Source organism: Nerophis ophidion, linkage group LG16 (genome assembly GCF_033978795.1).
Source record: "Nerophis ophidion isolate RoL-2023_Sa linkage group LG16, RoL_Noph_v1.0, whole genome shotgun sequence".
NCBI classification, from domain to species: domain Eukaryota; kingdom Metazoa; phylum Chordata; class Actinopteri; order Syngnathiformes; family Syngnathidae; genus Nerophis; species Nerophis ophidion.
This window is the reverse complement of record NC_084626.1, coordinates 29,121,359-29,142,255: the sequence shown is the minus strand read 5'-3', so window position 1 is coordinate 29,142,255 and position 20,897 is coordinate 29,121,359. Positions and strand designations below refer to the sequence as shown.

The window sequence follows — 20,897 nt, the reverse complement described above, 5'->3', positions numbered from 1 at the left end:
AATTAATAATAATTACAAATAAATACAATATTTTTGAGAGGACAGTATAAACATGTGCTAGTTTTGTGCTCCATAAAACCCTGAGACTTAGACTTTGGTACATTCCTTTCATGATCACTTTAAGCGGTGCTCAGAAAGGAGGTGGAAGGGAGCAGAGGGAGGAGTTAGAAGCAGAAGCAGAAGCAAACGCATGTTGTCTACATCGCAGTTTGGACACTTTTGCTTCCAGCGTGGGAGAACACACAGACTTCTGACAACCATCATACTGTATGTAAGTATGGGTTTCTGCTGTCTTAATAGGCTGGACTATAAGTTTTTTGTGCTGAACAGGTTTGCCTTTCTGCTGTCTTAGTAGGCTAGACTAGTTTTTTGTGCTCAACAGGTTTGCTTCTCTGTTGTCTTAATAGGCTAGACTACAGTTTTTTGTGCTCAACAGGTTTGCCTTTCTGCTGTCTTAATAGGCTAGACCAGTGGTCCCCAACCACTGGGCTTGATTGGTACGGGGCCGCAGAAGAATTTTTTATTAATATTTATTATTTTTTTAATTTAAATTTTTTTATTTTTTTTTTTTAAATTAAATCAACATAAAAAACACAAGATACACTTACAATTAGTGCACCGACCCAAAAAAAACTCCCATTTTCATGACAAAAACCTCCCTTTTTCATGACAAAGAAAAAAAAATAATAATAAAAGAATCCATCCCCAGACCAAAAGCCCCCACCCGCCCAACCCCCCCAACACCCGAACCAAAAAAACCTCAATTTTCATGACAAAAACCTCCCTTTTTCATGACAAAGAAAAACAATAATAATAAAAGAATTCATCCCCAGACCAAAAGCATCCCCACTCCCCCCGCCCCCCACCGGGCCGCCGGACAAATTATCATGCGTTGACTGGTCCGCAGCTACAAAAAGGTTGGGGACCACTGGGCTAGAATACAGTTTTTTGTGCTCAACAGGTTTGCCTTTCTGCTGTCTTAATAGGCTAGACTACAGTTTTTTGTGCTCAACAGGTTTGCCTTTCTGCTGTCTTAATAGGCTGGCCTACAGTTTTTTGTGCTCAACAGGTTTGCCTTTTTTGCGCAATGAGGATCATCCATCCATCCATTTTTCTACCGCTTGTCCCTTACAGCAGTAGTCCCCAACGACTGTTTTTTTTTATTATTAAATCAACATAAAAACACAATATATACATTATATATCAAGATAGATCAATACAGTCTGCAGGGATACAGTCCGTAAGCACACATGATTGTATTTCTTTATGAACCCCCCCACCCCAGTCCGTGGGATTGGGGTTGGGGACCACTGCCTTACAGGGTGGCGGGGGGGTGCTGGTGCCTCATGACTGGAACAAATTAATTCAACATGTTCAAACCAGGCTGTGCATTCTTTGTGACTTTGCTATTGAACTTTTGGGGTTTATTGCAAGGAACAGTGCAATGAAATTTGAAGTACCAGGTTATTCATTTCTTGGGTTTTGTCATTGACCTTAGAATCCATGTGAGTTGCATTACTCGCATGGCTCTATGCACATTTTTTGTTTTACAAGCCTCAACGCTATTCCATCATTTTTAATGTTTGTTTTTCATACATTTTTCTATGCCTGCAAGTACAGCGATGCTCTGTTGTACAATAGTAAAGGTTAAAGTCCCAGCCATCTGACATTAGTGACACACTGCTCCTAACCTCCAGCCAGTTGCCATGCAACTCAAAGCACAAATCACAAGGAATTAGCTCAACCAAGGCTGGTCTTTCATAGCCTTGTTGTAGTATGACAAAGCTGCACTAGCTTCACACAAAATTATCTTTTTGCAAACGGTTTGCTTTATTTTGGGTTCTTTTCTCCCATTCTCAACTATGCTTAAATGTGCAGGTTGATATATTGTGGTGAGATATTGTTGTGCTGTGTGCCTTATTGCAGTTGATATTAAAAGATATCCATCACGCCGGGTGTCTCTCCCTCTGTGTGCTCAGGCAGAAAGGTAATGAAAGCTGGAACAGCATCACTGCATGTTAACCACCCATCTCATTAGCCTTTCACAAAGGAAGAAAAGCTAGGGTGAGGGATATGCGAGCTTTCATTTATCTCTATGCTGATATGTTTTATATGCTTGCCATAATGCAGACCTGTACAGTAGAACTAACCAGACCGAACCGAGTTTCATTATTCCTCTTTCTTGGTTGCAGGATGTGGTGGATCCTTGCTTGCTGCACCGGTGGAGTGGCCCTTCTCTATGCGCTGTACAGATGGGTGATCCCCAGTCTTGTGCAATATCACGGAGGCTTGGCGCTCATTTGGCACGATGTGATCGTGGAACGGATACTGGACACGCTGACCCGATCCACACGTCCTCAGGTGCGACCCCGTTTTTACACCCCAGGTTCTTTTGTTGAGTGGTCAAAAGTCGAGTCAAATTGGAAGACTTAACAAAATTGATCCAAAAAACTTGTCACAGGCAGGAGTTACATCGTTTGTCTCGATATTGTAAAAGCATCTATAAGTCAGTTCGTAGGCGACAATCCCAATCGACAATGCCAAGAATCCACGTGGGATTGTTAGCAACTTTCAATCTTTAAAATATATATTTTTTCATAATCAGCCTTGCTGTTGTTAATTTTTTCGCAAGTTTGACCCGTTCAACCTAATTAAAAGGTCCCAAATAAAACACTCTATAATTAACATGTTCCAACCAAGATTGTATTGAAAACAAAAATGAACTAATGTCACAATCAACTTGACTTTAAACACACTGCACACTTTTTTGATTGATTGATTGAAACTTTTATTAACAGATTGCACAGTACATATTCCCTACAATTGACAACAAAATGGTAACACCCGAATAAGGTTTTCAACTTGTTTAAAGGGGAACATTCTCACAATTTCTGAAGGGTTAAAACCACAAAAAATCAGTTCCAAGTGGCTTATTTTATTTTTCGAAGTTTTTCTCAAAATTTTACCCATCACGCAATACCCCGAAAAACGGCTTCAAAGTGCCTGATTTTAAGCGTCGTTATATCCACCCGTCTATTGTCTTGTGACGTCACTGCGTGAAGCCACCAGAAGCAAACATGGCGGATAGCACAAAAAGATATAGCATGGGAGCTCAGATTCAGACTCGGATTTCAGCGGCGCAAGCGATTCAAAAGATTACGCATGTATTGAAACGGATGGTTGGTGTGTGGAGGCAGATAGCGAAAACGAAATTGAAGAAGAAACTGAAGCTATTGAGCCATATCACGACAGACAACGGCACGGGAGGAAGCGTGGACGAATTCGGCGATCGCCTTCTAACCAACGATTGGTATGTGTTTGTTTGGCATTAAATGTGGGTGGAGGGAAAGGCTGGATGCAAATATAGCTACAAATAAGGCATAATGATGCAATGTGTACATACAGCTAGCCTAAATTGCATGTTGGCATCGATTAACTTGCAGTCATGCCGTGACCAAATATGTCTGATTAGCACACTCCACATAAGTCAGTAACATCAACAAAACTCACCTTTGTGATTTCCTTGACTTTATCGTTTGAAATACATCTGCTTTGAGTGTCGCAGGATATCCACACATTCTTGCCATCTCTGTCGTAGCATAGCTGTCGTCGGTACAGTGTGCAGAACAAACGAGGGACTTTCGCCTCTTTTGACCACTGGTGCAACTTGAATCCGTCTCTGTTGGTGTTGTTACACCCTCCGACAACACACCGACGAGGCATGATGTCTCCAAGGTACGGGAAAACAGTCGAAAAAAACGGAAAATAACAGAGCTTATTTGACTTGGTGCGTGTAATACGATTGAGAAAATGGCGGATTGCTTCATGTTGTGACGTCACGGGTGAAAGGTCATCGCTCTGACAGGCTATCAATTGAAAGACGTTTAAATCGCCAAATTCACCCTTTTAGAGTTCGGAAATCGGTTAAAAAAACATATGGTCTTTTTTTCTGCAACATCAAGGTGTATATTGACGCTTACATAGGTCTGGTGATAGTGTTCCCCTTTAAGTTGGGGCCCACGTTAATCAATTAATGATAAACGAGTTAATGAAGGAAATACTTCACAGCCATACATGTCACACTAAGAGTGGCAGTATGAACAATGCCAACACTGTCATAAACATGTGCCAGATAGTCAAACCACACTAAACAACAACAACAAACACATTTTGGAAGAATATTTGCACCGCAACACAACATAAACACTACAGAACGAATTCCCTGCAGCACCAACTCTTCCGGGACACTACAATATAAACAAACGCCATTGGTGGATCTATACGTAACATTCACTGTAACGATACCACGTACAAATAGCGTATCTAATCGATACTACTATGATTACATCAATATTTTTTAACATCACAAAATCTTCTTTATTCTTAATTTATATTATGTTTATAAACTCGGTAAATATGTCCCTGGACACATGAGGACTTTGAATATGACCGATGTCTGATCCTGTAACGACTTGGTATCGGATTGATACCCAAATTAGTGGTATCATCCAAAACTAATGTAAAGTATCAAACAACAGAAGAATAAGTGATTATTACATTTTAACAGAAGTGTAAATAGAACATGTTAAAAGAGAAAGTAAGCTGATATTAACAGTAAATGAACAAGTAGATAAATAATTCATTTTCTACCACTTGTCCTTAATAATTTTGACAAAGTAATAGAATGGTAAATGACACAATATGTTACTGCATATGTCAACAGCTAAATTAGGAGCCTTTGTTTACTTACTACTAAAAGACAAGTTGTCTTGTATGTTCACTATTTTATTTAAGGACAAAATTGCAATAAGAAATATATCTTTAATGTGCCATGAGATTTTTTTTGTTAAAATAAAGCCATTAATGATATTTTTTGTGGTCCCCTTTATTTAGAAAAGTACCAAAATATTGGTATCATTACAACACACATTCTTGTCATTCATTAGCTGTGTTTCCATCCATCCATCCATTTCCTACCGCTTGTCAATCTTGGGGTTGTGGGGGGTGCTGGAGCCTATCTCAGATGCCCATTGTAGTTTTTTTGCAAAATAAAAGCGATTAATTCTAAAATTTTGACAAAATACATTTGCGGCTTGTAGGGGTTTTGCGTCATGAGCAATAATTCTCATAAAATCTTGTCCTGCGAGAATACATTTGAAGATGATTTGCCGTGATTGTCAATAGAAGACAAAGGTAGCATGTGATCACTTATAGGCAATGTCTTTACGTATGGCAGTGGCCACAAAAAAGGTTTTTTTGGGGGAGAATTGTGAACGAAGAATTCACAGACGAATTGTGGATTTAAAGGCCCCGTCGACATTTTACGGGCATGTGGGTAAAGGGCCTGCGAGACAGCCCGGGGCATACTTGCCAACCTTGAGACCTCCAATTTCGGGAGGTTGGGTGTGTGTGTGTGGGGGGTGCAACGTGGTCGGGGACGGGAGGGGGGCGTGGTTAAAAGGAGAGGAGTATATTTACAGCTGTTGTGTGCGCAGTTGTGCACTGCAGTTTCTAAAAGCCGTGGATGTTATTGTCACTTATGCATGATTGATTGATTGATTGATTGATTGAAACTTTTATTAGTAGATTGCACAGTACAGTACATATTCCGTACAATTGACCACTAAATGGTAACACCCCAATAAGTTTTTCAACTTGTTTATGTCGGGGTCCACGTTAATCAATTCACGGTACAAATATATACTATCAGCATAATACAGTCATCACACAAGTTAATCATCAGAGTATATACATTGAATTATTTACAATCCGGGGGGTGGGATGAGGAGCTTTGGTTGATATCAGTACTTCAGTCATCAACAGAGAAATGGACATTGAAGCAGTGTAGGTCTTACTTAGTAGGATATGTACAGCCAGCAGAGAACATAGTGAGTTCAGATAGCGTAAAAACAAGTATATACATTAGAAATACATTTGATTATTTACATTAGGTTATTTACAATCTGGGGAGATGAGATGTGAATGGAGGAGGGAATTAGTAAAGGGTTGAAGTTGCCTGGAGGTGTTGTGCTGGTGCATGTACAGTAGATGGCTGTATTGTCCTGTTTAAGAGTGTCACATGCTGTTTACGGCAGACGAACTGCTTTACGGTAGAGTAGTAGACGTAAACGTGACTGCTGTTGTGTGTTGTTACTGCACTGTAAGGACGTTAATGAAACTGCCTAACAATAAACCCACATAAGAAACAAAGAACTCGCCCTCGATCATTCCACAGTTATAACTCGTTAAACACATTACTCAGGTCCGCACGAAGCTGGAAGGAGCGTGGCCTCCGGCTCCGCCTGAATTTCGGGAGATTTTCGGGAAAAAATTTGTCCCGCGAGGTTTTCGGGAGAGGCACTGAATTTCGGGAGTCTCCCGGAAAATCCGGGAGGGTTGGCAAGTATGGCCCGGGGACCAAGAATACCCGTCTGCCCTAGTTGTCCTGCAAATCCGAAAATAAGTGTTTTCATTATGCATCAAACATGTTTTTTCGGAATAAAGGATTTCCATTCCCAAATTGTTATTGCGATATTTAGGTTTTTGCGCATTAATAGGGGTATTAGAAACACATCTTTTGACGTCTTAAATCCTGTATTTTATTTCTCTTGCCTGAGACTATGACCTCAGGCCTGGGTGTAATTTTTTTTTTTTTGCAATAATTATTAAAATGACTAATTGAGAGTAAACATTGGAAAGAGTAGCTTGCAGGCATTCTTAAGTAGCAGAGGAAGGCTAGAACACATAGGCCTGTGACCTTAAAGTGACTGATCTTAAAGGAAAACAATGTGGGTGTGGGTGTTCTTAATCTAGTGAATTGAAGTACCGTATTTTTTGGATCATAGGATTATAAAGTGCACTGCCGACAAACGAGACGATTTTCATAGAAAAGGCAAATACAATTATAAGGCGCATCAAAGGGGTCATATTTAAGGTTCTCATTGTCACCGAAGTCCCAATGGGTGTGAGTTTTCCTTGCCCTTATGTGGGCCTACCGAGGATGTCGTTGTGGTTTGTGCAGCCCTTTGAGACACTAGTGATTTAGGGCTATATAAGTAAACATTGATTGATTGATATTTGCGGTTACTTGCTAGCGCCATTTCTTAAACAGTCAACCTACAGTCCACACGTATCTCTTGTGGACTGCAGGTTAAAGTAACTAGAATAAATACACACTGGATTAAGAGGCGCACCTGCCGATTTTTCTGACAATGAAAGTGAATTAAAAAAAAAAAACACACATTTAAAAAACACTTTAAGACCAATGTCTTGAAAAAATATATCACTCTTGAATCAACATTGTAGTTAATACTAGGATTAATGTTAATTAAAAACTAAACTTGGGATATAAATAATAATAGAAGTACAATTGTTTGTATATATTGTATATATAATTAGTGCAAAGGTTTAATATGTACACAGGGATATTTCACATGCCTGTACTGTGTATAAAATTGAACTATGTTCATGTTGTTTATAATGTGTATTTATAATATGCGGTGCAAAGGACATTTTATAATTTTCGGAAGTTTATTTTGTACTTGACATTGTTTATAAGGTTAGGCACAATAAGTGTTTAACTTCAGCCTAAACCCTTTCAGTCTGCAACATTTTTTATTTTGAATCTATGAATGCACAACTGTTTGTTTGCTTTGTTGACCATTGACCGAAAAACAATAAACATATACGTAAATATAATAAAAAATATACGTAAAATGAAATGTGAAGTGAATTATATTTATATAGCGCTTTTTCTCTAGTGACTCAAAGCGCTTTACATTGTAAAACCCAATACCTAAGTTACATTTAAACCAGTGTGGGTGGCACTGGGAGCAGGTGGGTAAAGTGTCTTGCCCAAGGACACAACGGCAGTGACTAGGATGGCGGAAGCGCGGATCGAACCTGGAACCCTCAAGTTGCTGGCAAGGCCACTTTACGAACCGAGCTATACCACAAAAGGATATAAATTCTAAAAAATATGAAGATTTATGTGTTGTCATGTGATTGTAAAAATGAGTTTTACACCTTGGAGAGCTGTTACAGCACCGGGTGGGTTGACATGAATCATGCCTCCAGCACGAGAGGGCTCAATTGAAACAACAGAGAGGATTATCAAATTGTTTCAAGAAAGTCAATCATGTAATGTTGCAAAAAATTCTGATTGATCACAATCAGCTGTGTCTAAATTAAAGACCAAGTACAAACATGGCAAGGTTGTAAAAGGCAAGAATACTGGTACAACAAGGAAAATGTGTCAAGACAAAAAACTTAAAACAACATTTCTTGAAACAGAAAATGTCACTGATAGGAATGTGGTGGCTGGAATAGGTGAGGTAGACCCAATTGTAGGGAAGCACAGAGAAAGGAACATCCAAGTGCTGCTCAAAAGGTTTATTCCACCAACTCACTCGTGAAGATATGATCGGACAAAGACAAAGCATCAAACAGAGAGCTAAATATTACTGACTAATTAGACAACTGATACACATGGACTAAACACAAGAGAGAGTAGAAAGCGGATTGCTGGAAAGCAGGGCCAGGGCAAGACACAGGTGCAACTAGTAACAATAACACGCGTATGGAGATCAAAACTAGACTTAAACATAGGAGGAATAATACTAAACATAAACTAAGCCATGACCTGCACAAACTGGTCATAGCAGAAAATGCCCAGCAAAACAAAGGGAATAAGCAGTAGAAAATGGATGGATGGACATTGAATATTTGTACAGTGTGTGGTTTGAGTGCAGTCATGTGACTGTGCCCGCTGGAAAAAGTTTTTATAATGAGCCATATTGATTAATTTTTGCAAGTAGCAATTAATAGATTATATAGAAATATAACAATGACCTGAAAAAATGATGCGACTAGAATGAAACTCAATGCAATGCAATAAAAGTAGTTTCATCTTCACACAAATACTCAAGTAACACACAAGTAAAAAAGCTTGAAGTAAAAGGGGCGGTATAGCTCGGTTGGTAGAGTGGCTGTGCCTACAACTTGAGGGTTCCAGGTTCAATCCCCGCTTCCACCATCCTAGTCACTGCTGTTGTGTCCTCGGGCAAGACACTTTACCCACCTGCTCCCAGTGCCAACTACACTGGTTTAAATGTAACTTAGATATTGATTTTCACTATGTAAAAGTGCTTTGAGTCACTAGAGAAAAAGCGCTATATGAATAAGGTGTTAGCTTTCACTGTTATGCCGATGACACCCAACTCTACATGGCCCTAAAGCTGACCAACACGCCGGATTGTAGTCAGCTGGAGGCGTGTCATAATGAAATTAAACAATGGATGTCCGCTAACTTTTTGCAAATCAACGCCCAAAAAATGGAAATGCTAATTATCGGTCCTGCTAGACACCGACCTCTATTTAATAATACAACTTTAACATTTGACAACCAAACAATTAAACAAGGCGACACGGTAAAGAATCTGGGTATTATTTTCGACCCAACTCTCTCCTTTGAGTCACACGTTAAAAGCGTTACAAAAACGGCCTTCTTACATCTCCGTAATATCGCTAAAATTCGCTCCATTTTGTCCACTAACGACGCTGAGATCATTACCCATGCGTTTGTTACGTCTCGTCTCGATTACTGTAACGTATTATTTTTGGGTCTACCCATGTCTAGCATTAAACGATTAAAGTTGGTACAAAATGCGGCTGCAAGACTTTTGACAAGAACAAGAAAGTTTGATCATATTACTCCTATACTGGCTCACCTGCACTGGCTTCCTGTGCACTTAAGATGTGACTTTAAGGTTTTACTACGTATGTATAAAATACTACACGGTCTAGCTCCATCCTATCTTGCCGATTTGTATTGTACCATATGTCCCGGCAAGAAATCTGCGTTCAAAGGACTGCCCAAAAAAAGTCCACGGGCTATAGAGCGTTTTCCGTTCGGGTTCCTGTACTCTGGAATGCCCTCCCGGCAACAGTTCGAGATGCTACCTCAGTAGAAGCATTTAAGTTTCACCTTAAAACTCATTTGTATACTCTAGCCTTTAAATACACCTCCTTTTTAGACCAGTTGATCTGCCGCTTCTTTTCTTTTTCTCCTCTGTCCCCCCCTCCCTTGTGTGTGGGGTTTAGTCCGATGGCCATGGATGAAGTACAAGCTGTCCAGAGTCGGGACCCAGGATGGACCATTCGCCTGTGTATCGGTTGGGAACATCTCTACGCTGCTGATCCGACTCCGCTTGGGATGGTTGCCTGTGGACGGGACTCTCGCTGCTGTCTTGGATCCGCTTTGAACTGAACTCTCGTGGCTGTTTTGGAACCACTATGGATTGAACCTTCACAGTATCATGTTAGACCCGCTTGACATCCATTGCTTTCGGTCCACTAGTGAGGTTGCCCATATATGTGGTCCTCTCCAAGGTTCTCATAGTCATCATTGTCACCGACGTCCCACTGGGTGTGAGTTCTCCTTGCCCACTGGGTGTGAGTTTTCCTTGCCCTTATGTGGGTTCTTCCGAGGATGTCGTAGTGGTTTGTGCAGCCCTTTGAGACACTTGTGATTTAGGGCTATATAAATAAACATTGATTGATTTATGGATTGATGTGATTCACTTAACTTAATCCACTAATTCTTAGCTACCGCTTGCTTCAAATAAAAAGCACATTTAAGTAAACACAAAAAGATGTACATTGTACTTGTTTGAGTGACACCCTAATCTTGTCCCAACTTTGAGTTGTTTTTAATCTTAACAGTTTAATTACAATATGGCTCTCGTTTTTCAGCGGCTTCTTGCTGCAGTACAGAAGAACGCTACCAGAGGGAACCCTCTCAGCGTGGTCAAAGCCATTGATGAGTTTTGCAGTCACAGTGAGTGGGCCATGAACGTGGGGGATGAGAAAGGTAGCACGCATTGTCTGCCGTCTAATCTAACTGACTTCTACATTATAACACTAATCAGGTTTTTGCACACATAGGCTGCATCGTGGACTCAGTGGTGTCCGATATAAACCCGGCTTACGTGCTGGAGCTGGGCACGTACTGCGGGTACTCCACGGTGAGGATCGCCAGCATGCTGCAGCCTCACGCCAAGATCTTCACGCTTGAATTTAACCCGGATTATGCCGCTATCGCTCTGCAAATATTTGCCTGGGCAGGTGTGGAGGACAAGGTAAATAAAACGGCGTAAAAGTATCTGAGAAGGGCAGCTCAACATGTTTGGTTTTTTTGCAGGTGCAATTAGTCAAAGGAGATTCTGGCGAGTGGATCCCTAAACTTAAGGAGAAGTTTGGAGTGGAAACCTTTGACTTGGTTTTCTTGGATCACTGGAAGGATCGTTACCTTCTTGACACCAAACTGATAGAGGCGAGTCTTATTTCATTTTACACTGCAAACAATAGGACTTTTTTTTTGAGCCCAACTTTATGACTGTTCCATCAGGAGTGTGGTCTTCTGAGGAGAGGGAGCGTCCTGCTAGCAGACAATGTCATCTGTCCTGGTACTCCAGACTACCTGCAGTACGTAAGAAGTAGTCCTAAGTATGAAAGCCGGTACTTCAGATCTCACTTGGAATATACCAAAGCAGAAGATGGCCTGGAAAAGTCGGTCTTCTTAGGGTAGTTTTTGGGTCATTTTAATGTGCATTACGAAATTACTACTTTATCTACAATGTAGACCAGGGGTGTCCAAACTTTATGGCCTGGGGCCGAATTGGGCTAAAACATTTTGGTCGTTGGCTGTAAGCAGACGGCATGTAAAGTACCGATATCTACACATATATGGCCACACACACATTCGTATACACAAGGGGTGTCAAACGTACGACCCGAGCGCCTGATCAGGCCCGTGAACGGGTTCTTTCCGGCCTGCGGGATGAGTTTGTAAAAAAATTAACCTGAAATGTTTGAATGAAAGAAACTGCTGTTATAAATGTGTCCACTAGATGTCGCAATAGCAATTCTTTGTATCTTTGTAGATGATACTACATATGTACAGAATAAACCACATGATGTTAGCACATCAGTCGAGGAAAATAATCAAACTACATAAATAATATGCTGTAATTTGATTTTTATATAAATATTTTCATCTTAATAGACACCAATGAGTTGATTGATGAACATTATCACATAATTTATTCAGAAAATATAAATGACAAAAAAATAAATGATTAACCCCCAACAGGTAACTGTGATTGGTTGTTCGAGTCTGATCGCTCTGCGACTCTTTGTCTTTTTCCTGCTCCTCCGACGACGAGCTGGCCCCTTCACGCCGGTAACTACTATCCGAACGCACGCGTTTACGCCAGCGTTTCCTTCTGCGGGCGATGGATGTTTCGTCGGGGTTGTCCGCCGTGTCATCCCACGTAGCGAGAGGGATCGGGGAGGTGCACAGATGGGCTGGGATTTGGGACTGTGAAGATTAAAAAATGACCAAGGTTTTGATCAGGATAGTCAAAGTAGAGCTGCACGATTCATCAACATTGAATTAACATCCAGGTTTTTATTAGTGCCATAAATAACCGCAAGAGGTCGAAGTGAGCGCCTTTATTTAACAGGATTAACTGAACGCAGTGAGCCCTCTTTTCATTTGATTGATTGATTGAAACTTGTATTAGTAGATTGCACAGTACAGTACATATTCCGTACAATTGACCACTAAATGGTAACACCCCAATAAGTTTTTCAACTTGTTTAAGTCGGGGTCCACGTCAATCAATTCACGGTAAATTAACAATCTTTGTTTCATGAGTGGAGAGCGGGCAGCAGCTTTACACATGCAGGAAGTATAGACATCTTCCTTACTTGCCAGTGAGAAGTGCCGCTCAGTAACAAAAATTAGAAGAAAAAATTCGATTACAAAGCCAAATGTCCCGTTGTGGTAAGATTTCAGCTTCAAATGGGATGGGCAATATGAGCCCATCAACAAAGGTGAACGAGCGAGAATGATGGAAATAAAAGACGCCCATCTCGTTTTTCACTTTAAGATGTTCAATATTAATTTAAGTTAACATTTTTGCTGACAGGAGGCAGAGTCCATTTAATGTTGTTGTTTTATTTATTTATGATAACAAAGTTATTTACCTTCCAGTTAAAGTACAATAGTAAGCAATTCTAATTAGGAAAAAAAATAAAAGTTTGCAACATTTTAAATGGTTGCTTACATTACTTTTAAATATTATGATTACATGGCATTTTAAACATTGTAGAGTTTTTGTGGATTATTTCTTCAGTTTAAAACAATATGCAATAATTTACTTAAACAAATACTTGGCTTAATGCACACTAACTCAGAGCTTTTGGCTACAGCACGGGTGTCAAAGTCAAGGCCTGGGGGCCACATCTGACCCGCCACATCATTTAATCTGGCCCGCAAATACCTATAACTGGTATGTGTCAATAAAGTACTTCATATTTTCTCACTAAATGTCAGTGATTTTTTTGTCATTTTGACAGAAAAAAAAAATATATAGCTTGAAATTGCATACCTTTTAAACTTAAAAAAAAAAAATAACATTATGATTTGTACATTTGTGCTTGTTCTATTCTTAAACAAAGCTATAGATGTGTGTGTATATATGTATATATATATATATATATATATATATATATATATATATATATATATATATTGCTTTGGTTTTTAAAATAAAAAATATTAAAATCGCCCCCACTTGCTTTGATCTTTCAGTGTGCGGCCCTCAGTGGAAAAAGTTTGGACACCCATGGCTTAGACATTTTTTATAATGTCCACAAAGTTCAGTTCTACGAGGAATTGATTAACGTGGACGGTATTTTTCTTAAACAAGTTGCAAAACTTATTCAGGTGTTACCATTTAGTGGTCCATTGTACGGAATATGTACTGAACTGTGCAATCTACTAATAACATTTTCAATCAATCAGTAAGCAGGTTGTGTGTTATGCGGGACCACATGTGTTAACTTTCTGTGTTGGTCAGAGTTTATTTGCACCACCAGCGGTAAAGGCTACTTTTGATTGGGTGGTATAAATTGATGCTGCGCTCGTGATGCTTCAAAGTGATTATCAGTCATTGATCAAACTTACAAACGTCGTCACCAAAAGGCGGCATATTAACAATGCATAATTTTCAAGACCGTTAAAAGTAACACCAAGACATTTCGAGGGCTTACCTTATTAAACTTGGAATGTCTTGCGGGGCAGACTGAAGATGCCGGCGGGCCGTAGTTTGGACACCCCTGGTACAGACAGCAGATTATCTAATAAACCATTGGGGAAAAAAGCAAGAGAAAACAAAATAAATGCACATTTTGGCATCTGTGTAACATTATCTGGGGAACATTCTCACAATTTCTGAAGGGTTAAAACCAATAAAAATCAGTTCCCAGTGGCTTATTTTATTTTTTCGAAGTTTTTCACAAAATTTTACCCATCACGCAATATCCTGAAAAACGGCTTCAAAGTGCCTGATTTTAACCGTCGCTATATCCACCCGTCTATTGTCCTGTGACGTCATTGCGTGAAGCCACCAGAAGCAAACATGGCGGATAGCACAGAAAGGTATAGCATAGTAGCTCGGATTCAGACTCGGATTTCAGCGACGAAAGCAATTCAACGGATTACGCATGTATTGAAACGGATGGTTGGAGTGTGGAGGCAGATAGCGAAAACGAAATTGAAGAAGGAACTGAGGCTATTGAGCCATATCACGACAGACGCGGGACGAGAGGAAGCGCGGGCGAATTCGGCGATCGCCTTCTAACCAACGATTGGTATGTGTTTGTTTGGCATTAAATGTGGGTGGAGGGAAAGGCTGGATGCAAATATAGCTACAAAAGAGGCATAATGATGCAATGTGTACATACAGCTAGCCTAAATAGGATATTAGCATCGATTAGCTTGCAGTCATGTCGTGACCAAATATGTCTGATTAGCACACTCCACATAAGTCAATAACATCAACAAAACTCACCTTTGTTGACTTTACCGTTGGAAATGCATCTGCTTTGAGTGTCGCAGGATAGCCACACATTCATGCCATCTCTGTCGTAGCATAGCTGTCGTCGGTAAAGTGTGCGGAACAAACGAGGGACTTTCGCATTTTTTAGCCAGTGGTGCAACTTGAATCCGTCCCTGATCGTGTTGTTACACCCTCCGACAACACACCGACGAGGCATGATGTCTCCAAGGTACGGGAAAACAGTCGAAAAAACGGAAAATAACAGAGCTTGGTGCATAAGATTGAGAAAATGGCGGATTGCTTCATGTTGTGACGTCACGGGTGAAAGGTCATCGCTCGACAGGCTATCAATTGAAAGGCGTTTAAATCGCCAAATTCACCCTTTTAGAGTTCGGATATCGGTTAAAAAAACATATGGTCTTTTTTCTGCAACATCAAGGTACATATTGACGCTTACATAGGTCTGGTGATAATGTTCCCCTTTAAAGGAAACAATGGTGAGTGAGTTATAATATATCAGTCAGAACAATTTAAATGTACACATTCGGCGTTATCCTGAAATATTGGCTACAATTTTATTGGTGTGTGTTGTTATTGTAAACATTCCATAAGGTAGTGCCGTAGCTCTTTGACAGTTTTTCACTTTTTTAGAATGTTCTCTTACCTAAATAAAACTTTGTATCGCGAGAGTAATTTGATGATAGTGGAAAAAAGCAAACAAAATGTATATATGTACTGTATATAAAAATGTGAATACAATATTGTTGTACCCTTCCAAGTGTGTGTGCTCTTGAACTATTTCAGAACAATGAACCAGAAAAGTGAAAGGACAAACAAAACAAAAATACAAAATCAATTGAAAATTAAAGATTTTTAAAAAGTTAATCCAAATGCTGCTGTCTGTCCTTTCACATTGACTCATTTTCTTGCCCGGCTTACAAACGAACAGCTCGCAACAGCCAATCAATTCTCATGTTGGAACCGCTCAAAATACACGAATCGTTTGCAACCGTAACATCTCGATCAGACTGTAGAGTGGTATCAAATGCTCTGTTATCCATCCACCTTTTTTCTACCACTTGTCCCTTTCGGGGGTATGGGGGGGTGCTGGACCCATCTTAGCTGCATTCGGGCGGTAGGCGGGATACACCCTGGACAAGTCGCCACCTCATCACAGGGCCAACACAGATAGACAGACAACATTCACACTCACATTCACACACTAGGGCCAATTTAGTGTTGCCAATCAACCTATCCCCAGGTGCATGTCTTTGGAGGTGGGAGGAAGCCGGAGTACCCGGAGGGAACCCACGCAGTCACAGGGAGAACATGCAAACTCCACACAGAAAGATCCCAAGCCCAGGTACGAACGCAACACCTTAGTATTGTGAGGCACATGCGCTAGCCCCTATACCACTGTGCTGCCCTGCTCTGTTATCATTATTATTATTATTATCGTTATCATCATAAATCAGCTTCTAATTGACAGCAATGTTGTTGCTTGCATTGACTGAAATCAGTAATATTTAAACATTCACCATTCCAAATATGATTTTTCTATAAAATATAACACTTTATACATCATACAATAATAAAGGGAATCACAGTAGTATGTTAACTTATGACATACTTGCCAACATTGAGACCTCCAATTTTGGGAGATGGGGGGTGGTGTGGGGGGCGTGGTTAAGAGGGGAGGAGTATATTTACAGCTAGAATTTACCAAGTCAAGTATTTCATATATATACATAATATAATATAAAATAAATACTTGACCTTCAGTGAATTCTAGCTATATATATGTATATATTTTATGTTTTATGTATACATATATATATATGAGAAATACTTGAATTTCAGTGTTCATTTATTTACACATATACACACACATAACGCTCATCTACTCATTGTTGAGTTAAGGGTTGAATTGTCCATCCTTGTTCTATTCTCTGTCACTATTTTTCCAACCATGCTGAACTAGAGTCTGGAATCTTCCATCTCTCCCTAGCATGGCCCAAAACGTACAGTAGATGGCAGTTTTGTCCTGTTTAAAGAGTGTCAAAACATTGCTGTTTACGGCAGACGAACTACTTTACGGTAGATGAAAACGTGACTGCTGTTGTTGTGTGTTGTTACCGCGCTAGGAGGCCGTTAATGAAACTGCCTAACAATAAACCCACATAAGAAACCAAGAACTCACACTCGATCATTCTACAGTTACAACAGCATTTTGTGGGAAAGCGGACGTGAAAACAGGCTGTCGATACGTCACTCAGGTCCGCATGGAGCTGGAGGGGGCGTGGCCTTCAGCTCCGCCTGAATTTTGGGAGATTTTCGGGAGAAAATTTGTCCCGGGAGGTTTTCGGGAGATGCGCTGAATTTCGGGAGTATCCCGGAAAATCCGGGAGGGTTGGCAAGTATGTACCTCAAATCAATGTCTCCAATTGAAATTAATTGAAATCAATTCAATTGGTGCTTGTTTAGCGCACAAATTATTTTTCAGTTATCCTTTAAATGGCCAATCAGTATTAAAATCGATTGAACTCTCGCGGCTGTGTTGGAGCCACTATGGATTGAACTTTCACAGTATCATGTTAGACCCGCTCGACATCCATTGCTTTCGGTCCCCTAGAGGGGGGGGGGGGGGGGGGGGGGGGTTGCCCACATATGAGGTCCTCTCTAAGGTTTCTCATAGTCAGCATTGTCACTGGCGTCCCACTGGATGTGAATTCTCCCTGCCCACTGGGTGTGAGTTTTCCTTGCCCTTTTGTGGGTTCTTCCGAGGATGTTGTAGTCGTAATTATTTGTGCAGTCCTTTGAGACATTTGTGATTTGGGGCTATATAAATAAACATTGATTGATTGATTTGAGCCCAATAATCTGTCTCAATATCATACCAACCTGTCAACTGAGCTATTTCTACCAACACCCTCCCGGTGGCTCATGGCAGAATATTCTTTACTTTCTCCTTTACTCCCCCCGGAAAGTTTTACTTTTTCAAATCTACATGTTGACAAATCATCAAGTTCCACCCCAGAAAACACGTGACTCTCAGAGTACCATCATAATGACCACATTTAAAAAACAGTAGTGTTGTATGCCTATGTATTCAATAAAAGCAAGGCAGAGATTTAATTTAACAAGTGTGTTGAACATTTATGGCCACTGTAACATTACACACAGTTTGAACAGTGACATTGTGTTTGAATTAGGGTTGTTCAGTAAATTCGGTAGAAAATGGATGGATGGAGGATGTACCGGTACTAATAAAGTACCACCATACTACATGATTAAAATCGGTACTACACTGCCTTTGAAAAGTACTGGTACTGTTATTTCATCTGAATGCCTGCTGTGTAGCGGTGACTACAGAGGCGAGCCGCATTAAGTTGAGTATGTCAAAACGCACACACCAAGTTTATACATGCAATAACGTTTTAGAGAGGAACCCTGGCAAAAAACGTCAATTCTACTGATTAATACAGAGTGTGCGTGAAACACAATATGACGGTATTTGGGCTTCAACACCAACGGTAAAGGTGACGCTTTAAACAAGGAAGCAAGTGTTGCTTTAAAACCCACCTTGCCAAATGAGGCGATTAGTATTACCACCTTTACTTCAAACTTAGGTAAACATTTATATGCAGATCTGCACCAGGAGTTTAAAGAGTGACAAGTTGGACAAGGAGTTTAAAGGGTAACAGGTAATAATGGTGTTGCTACACCTGTCCTGCTGTTTGGCTCCGGTGCAGACTGTAGTAGAGTAGCGCAGAGCAGACGTTCCCTTTAGGGTCATTGTTTTCGTCGGGTTAACACACTTCACTTTACGCGTCAATGGGTCTGCTTCAACATACGAGTATTATTATGAATAAGGTAAGACACTATTTGGAGTTTTCATCGCAATATTATGCAAAAGCAATTTTACCTTCTGGTAACTGCTGATCTGTATTTGGGATCTGCATAAATCCTGAAAAATTGCGTAAGTCTGCCATTGTAGTCCGTGCCGTATTCGATAAGCTTCTTCTTTTTCTCCAAATTCTTGTTAGGGCACATTCATCCTCCACTGTTGTCATTTCTAATATAAAGTAGTGTAAAATTCTTACTTATATCTGTCAGTAAATTTGCCATGAAAGCGCTAAAACACACCGGTGTAGTGAGTTTACATAATTCACCCAAGAAATTTTAGTTATTCGAGAGTTCCGGTCAGACGTTTTTTCATGGAACACATTTCCGGCGGATGAGGAAATGCTGCTCCGATTCTGATTTAAGTAAAGTCTGAATGTCATTCAAACAGTTAGCTTCATCTTTTGACACTTCTTCCACTCCCATCCTTGCATGCTACACCGCTACAACAAAGATGACGGGGAGAAAGTGAGCCAGGTAAATAGGACCGCCCACTAAACGGCGCATTCAGAAGCAACAGTCGGAAAGCGGCTTGAAAGTGATCTGTAAAACATAATCAATGCAACATTTTGACCAAAGAACCACCATTAAGTGTTATGTAGACCACAAGGAAGTGTTTATTTCGAGAAAAAAATAATAATAATATGACTCCCTTAATGCGTATAGTCCGGTGAGCCTAATATATAAAGAATATTGAAAATAGACCATTCATCGGCAGTGCACCTTATAATCCAGTGCGCCCTACGGTCCGGAAAAATACGGTAATGTTCAATCCGCGGAAACATTTCACATAAGAGAGTCAACTCCTTCAAGTTCCTCGGGACCCTCATATCTGCTGACCTGTCCTGGACCCAAAATACAACTGCGATCATCCGGAAGGCCCAGCTGAGACTCCACTTCCTGAGGGTGCTGAGGAAGAACAGACTGAAGAGACAGCTGATGGTGACCTTCTATCGCTCAGCTGTCGAGAGCCTGCTGACGTACTGCATAACAGTGTGGTACGCCAGCTGCACTAAAGCAGACAAACAGGCGATTCAGAGGGTCATAAAGTCTGCAAAAAAAATCATCGGCTGTCCCCTGCCCTCCCTGAAGGATTTACACGACTCCCGTTGCCTCAAGAAAGCAAAAAACATCACCAAAGACAGCACACACCCTGGCTTCCACCTATTCGACCTGCTACCACCAGGCAGGCGCTACAGGTGCATCAGAGCCAGAACAAACAGGTTCAGAGACAGCTTCTTTTCCAGAGCTGTCACCATTTTGAACTCTAACTTAGAATAATAATAATTCACCCCTGTACAATATCCTGCCCTAATACCCTACTGTGCAAAACGTCCGACACTGATTATTTAATACTTCGGTACTCTTGTCTTGTTCTGTATATTGTACAGTATTTTGTATTGTTATAGTGTTTTGTATATTGTAAAGGATTGCTTATTATTTTATTGGATAGTAGTCTGTTTATTTCAATTGTTAGTTTTTTTCCTTTATCACCTCTGTGACAGGTCTCCAGCCGTCATCGTGTGGGTAGCATGGACCATCTATACAAGACGCATGGTAGCAGGTTTGACTCTCATTTATTATTTCAATCAATGAGTTTTCTTGCCAGTTGGTTGCGCCAATTTCTAGCGCGCCCTCTCTTCCTGCTCGTCGCGGCGCACCTTTCGGTGGCCGGTGGCTGCGTCTTCCGCGGCGGCTCATCTCGTTCTGGGTCGATCTCGTCAATCTTGTGGTCTTTGTTAGTCATGGTTTACTCTCCTACTTCTGCCCCGATTGTTCCTCCTTCTCCCCTTTTATGCTGCAGAAGAAGATGTAGGGATGTAGGTGTGTGAACTACGCACCTGACTCTGATGGCTGCAGTGTCGCTCCAGGCGTGCCCCGCCTCTCTGCTGCGCTGCATGCTCCGCCTCCTGGCCACCATCTTGGGCAGGACCACCGTTTGTCCGAGCCTACTGTGGGCTCCGTCTCTCCACACCTTGTTTTATTTATTTTACCCCATATTTGTTGCCACTACCGCACCTTAAGTTGGAGTGTTTAATCTTGTTTTATGCAAATATAATGACAATAAAGTCCATTTTATTCTATTCG

At 40.6% G+C, this 20,897-nt stretch overlaps 1 protein-coding gene across 4 annotated transcripts; it reads left to right on the top strand.

The window, feature by feature from the left end:
* Window positions 1-38: 38 nt before the first annotated feature.
* On the top strand, window positions 39-15,791 carry comtb (catechol-O-methyltransferase b). 4 transcript variants are annotated; one of them, XM_061874826.1, is made up of 7 exons: window positions 39-271; window positions 1,980-1,987; window positions 2,193-2,361; window positions 10,753-10,870; window positions 10,945-11,138; window positions 11,201-11,332; window positions 11,408-15,791. In XM_061874826.1, the coding sequence occupies exons 1-7, from the start codon at window positions 191-193 to the stop codon at window positions 11,585-11,587; spliced, it is 882 nt and encodes a 293-aa protein (XP_061730810.1). In that variant the 5' UTR covers window positions 39-190; the 3' UTR covers window positions 11,588-15,791. The 4 variants fall into 4 exon arrangements, with proteins under 4 accessions (XP_061730810.1, XP_061730811.1, XP_061730812.1 ...); XM_061874829.1 differs by having other exon boundaries at window positions 217-271; window positions 1,980-2,064; XM_061874827.1 differs by lacking the exon at window positions 1,980-1,987 and having other exon boundaries at window positions 39-267.
* The last annotated feature ends 5,106 nt before the right edge of the window (window positions 15,792-20,897 follow it).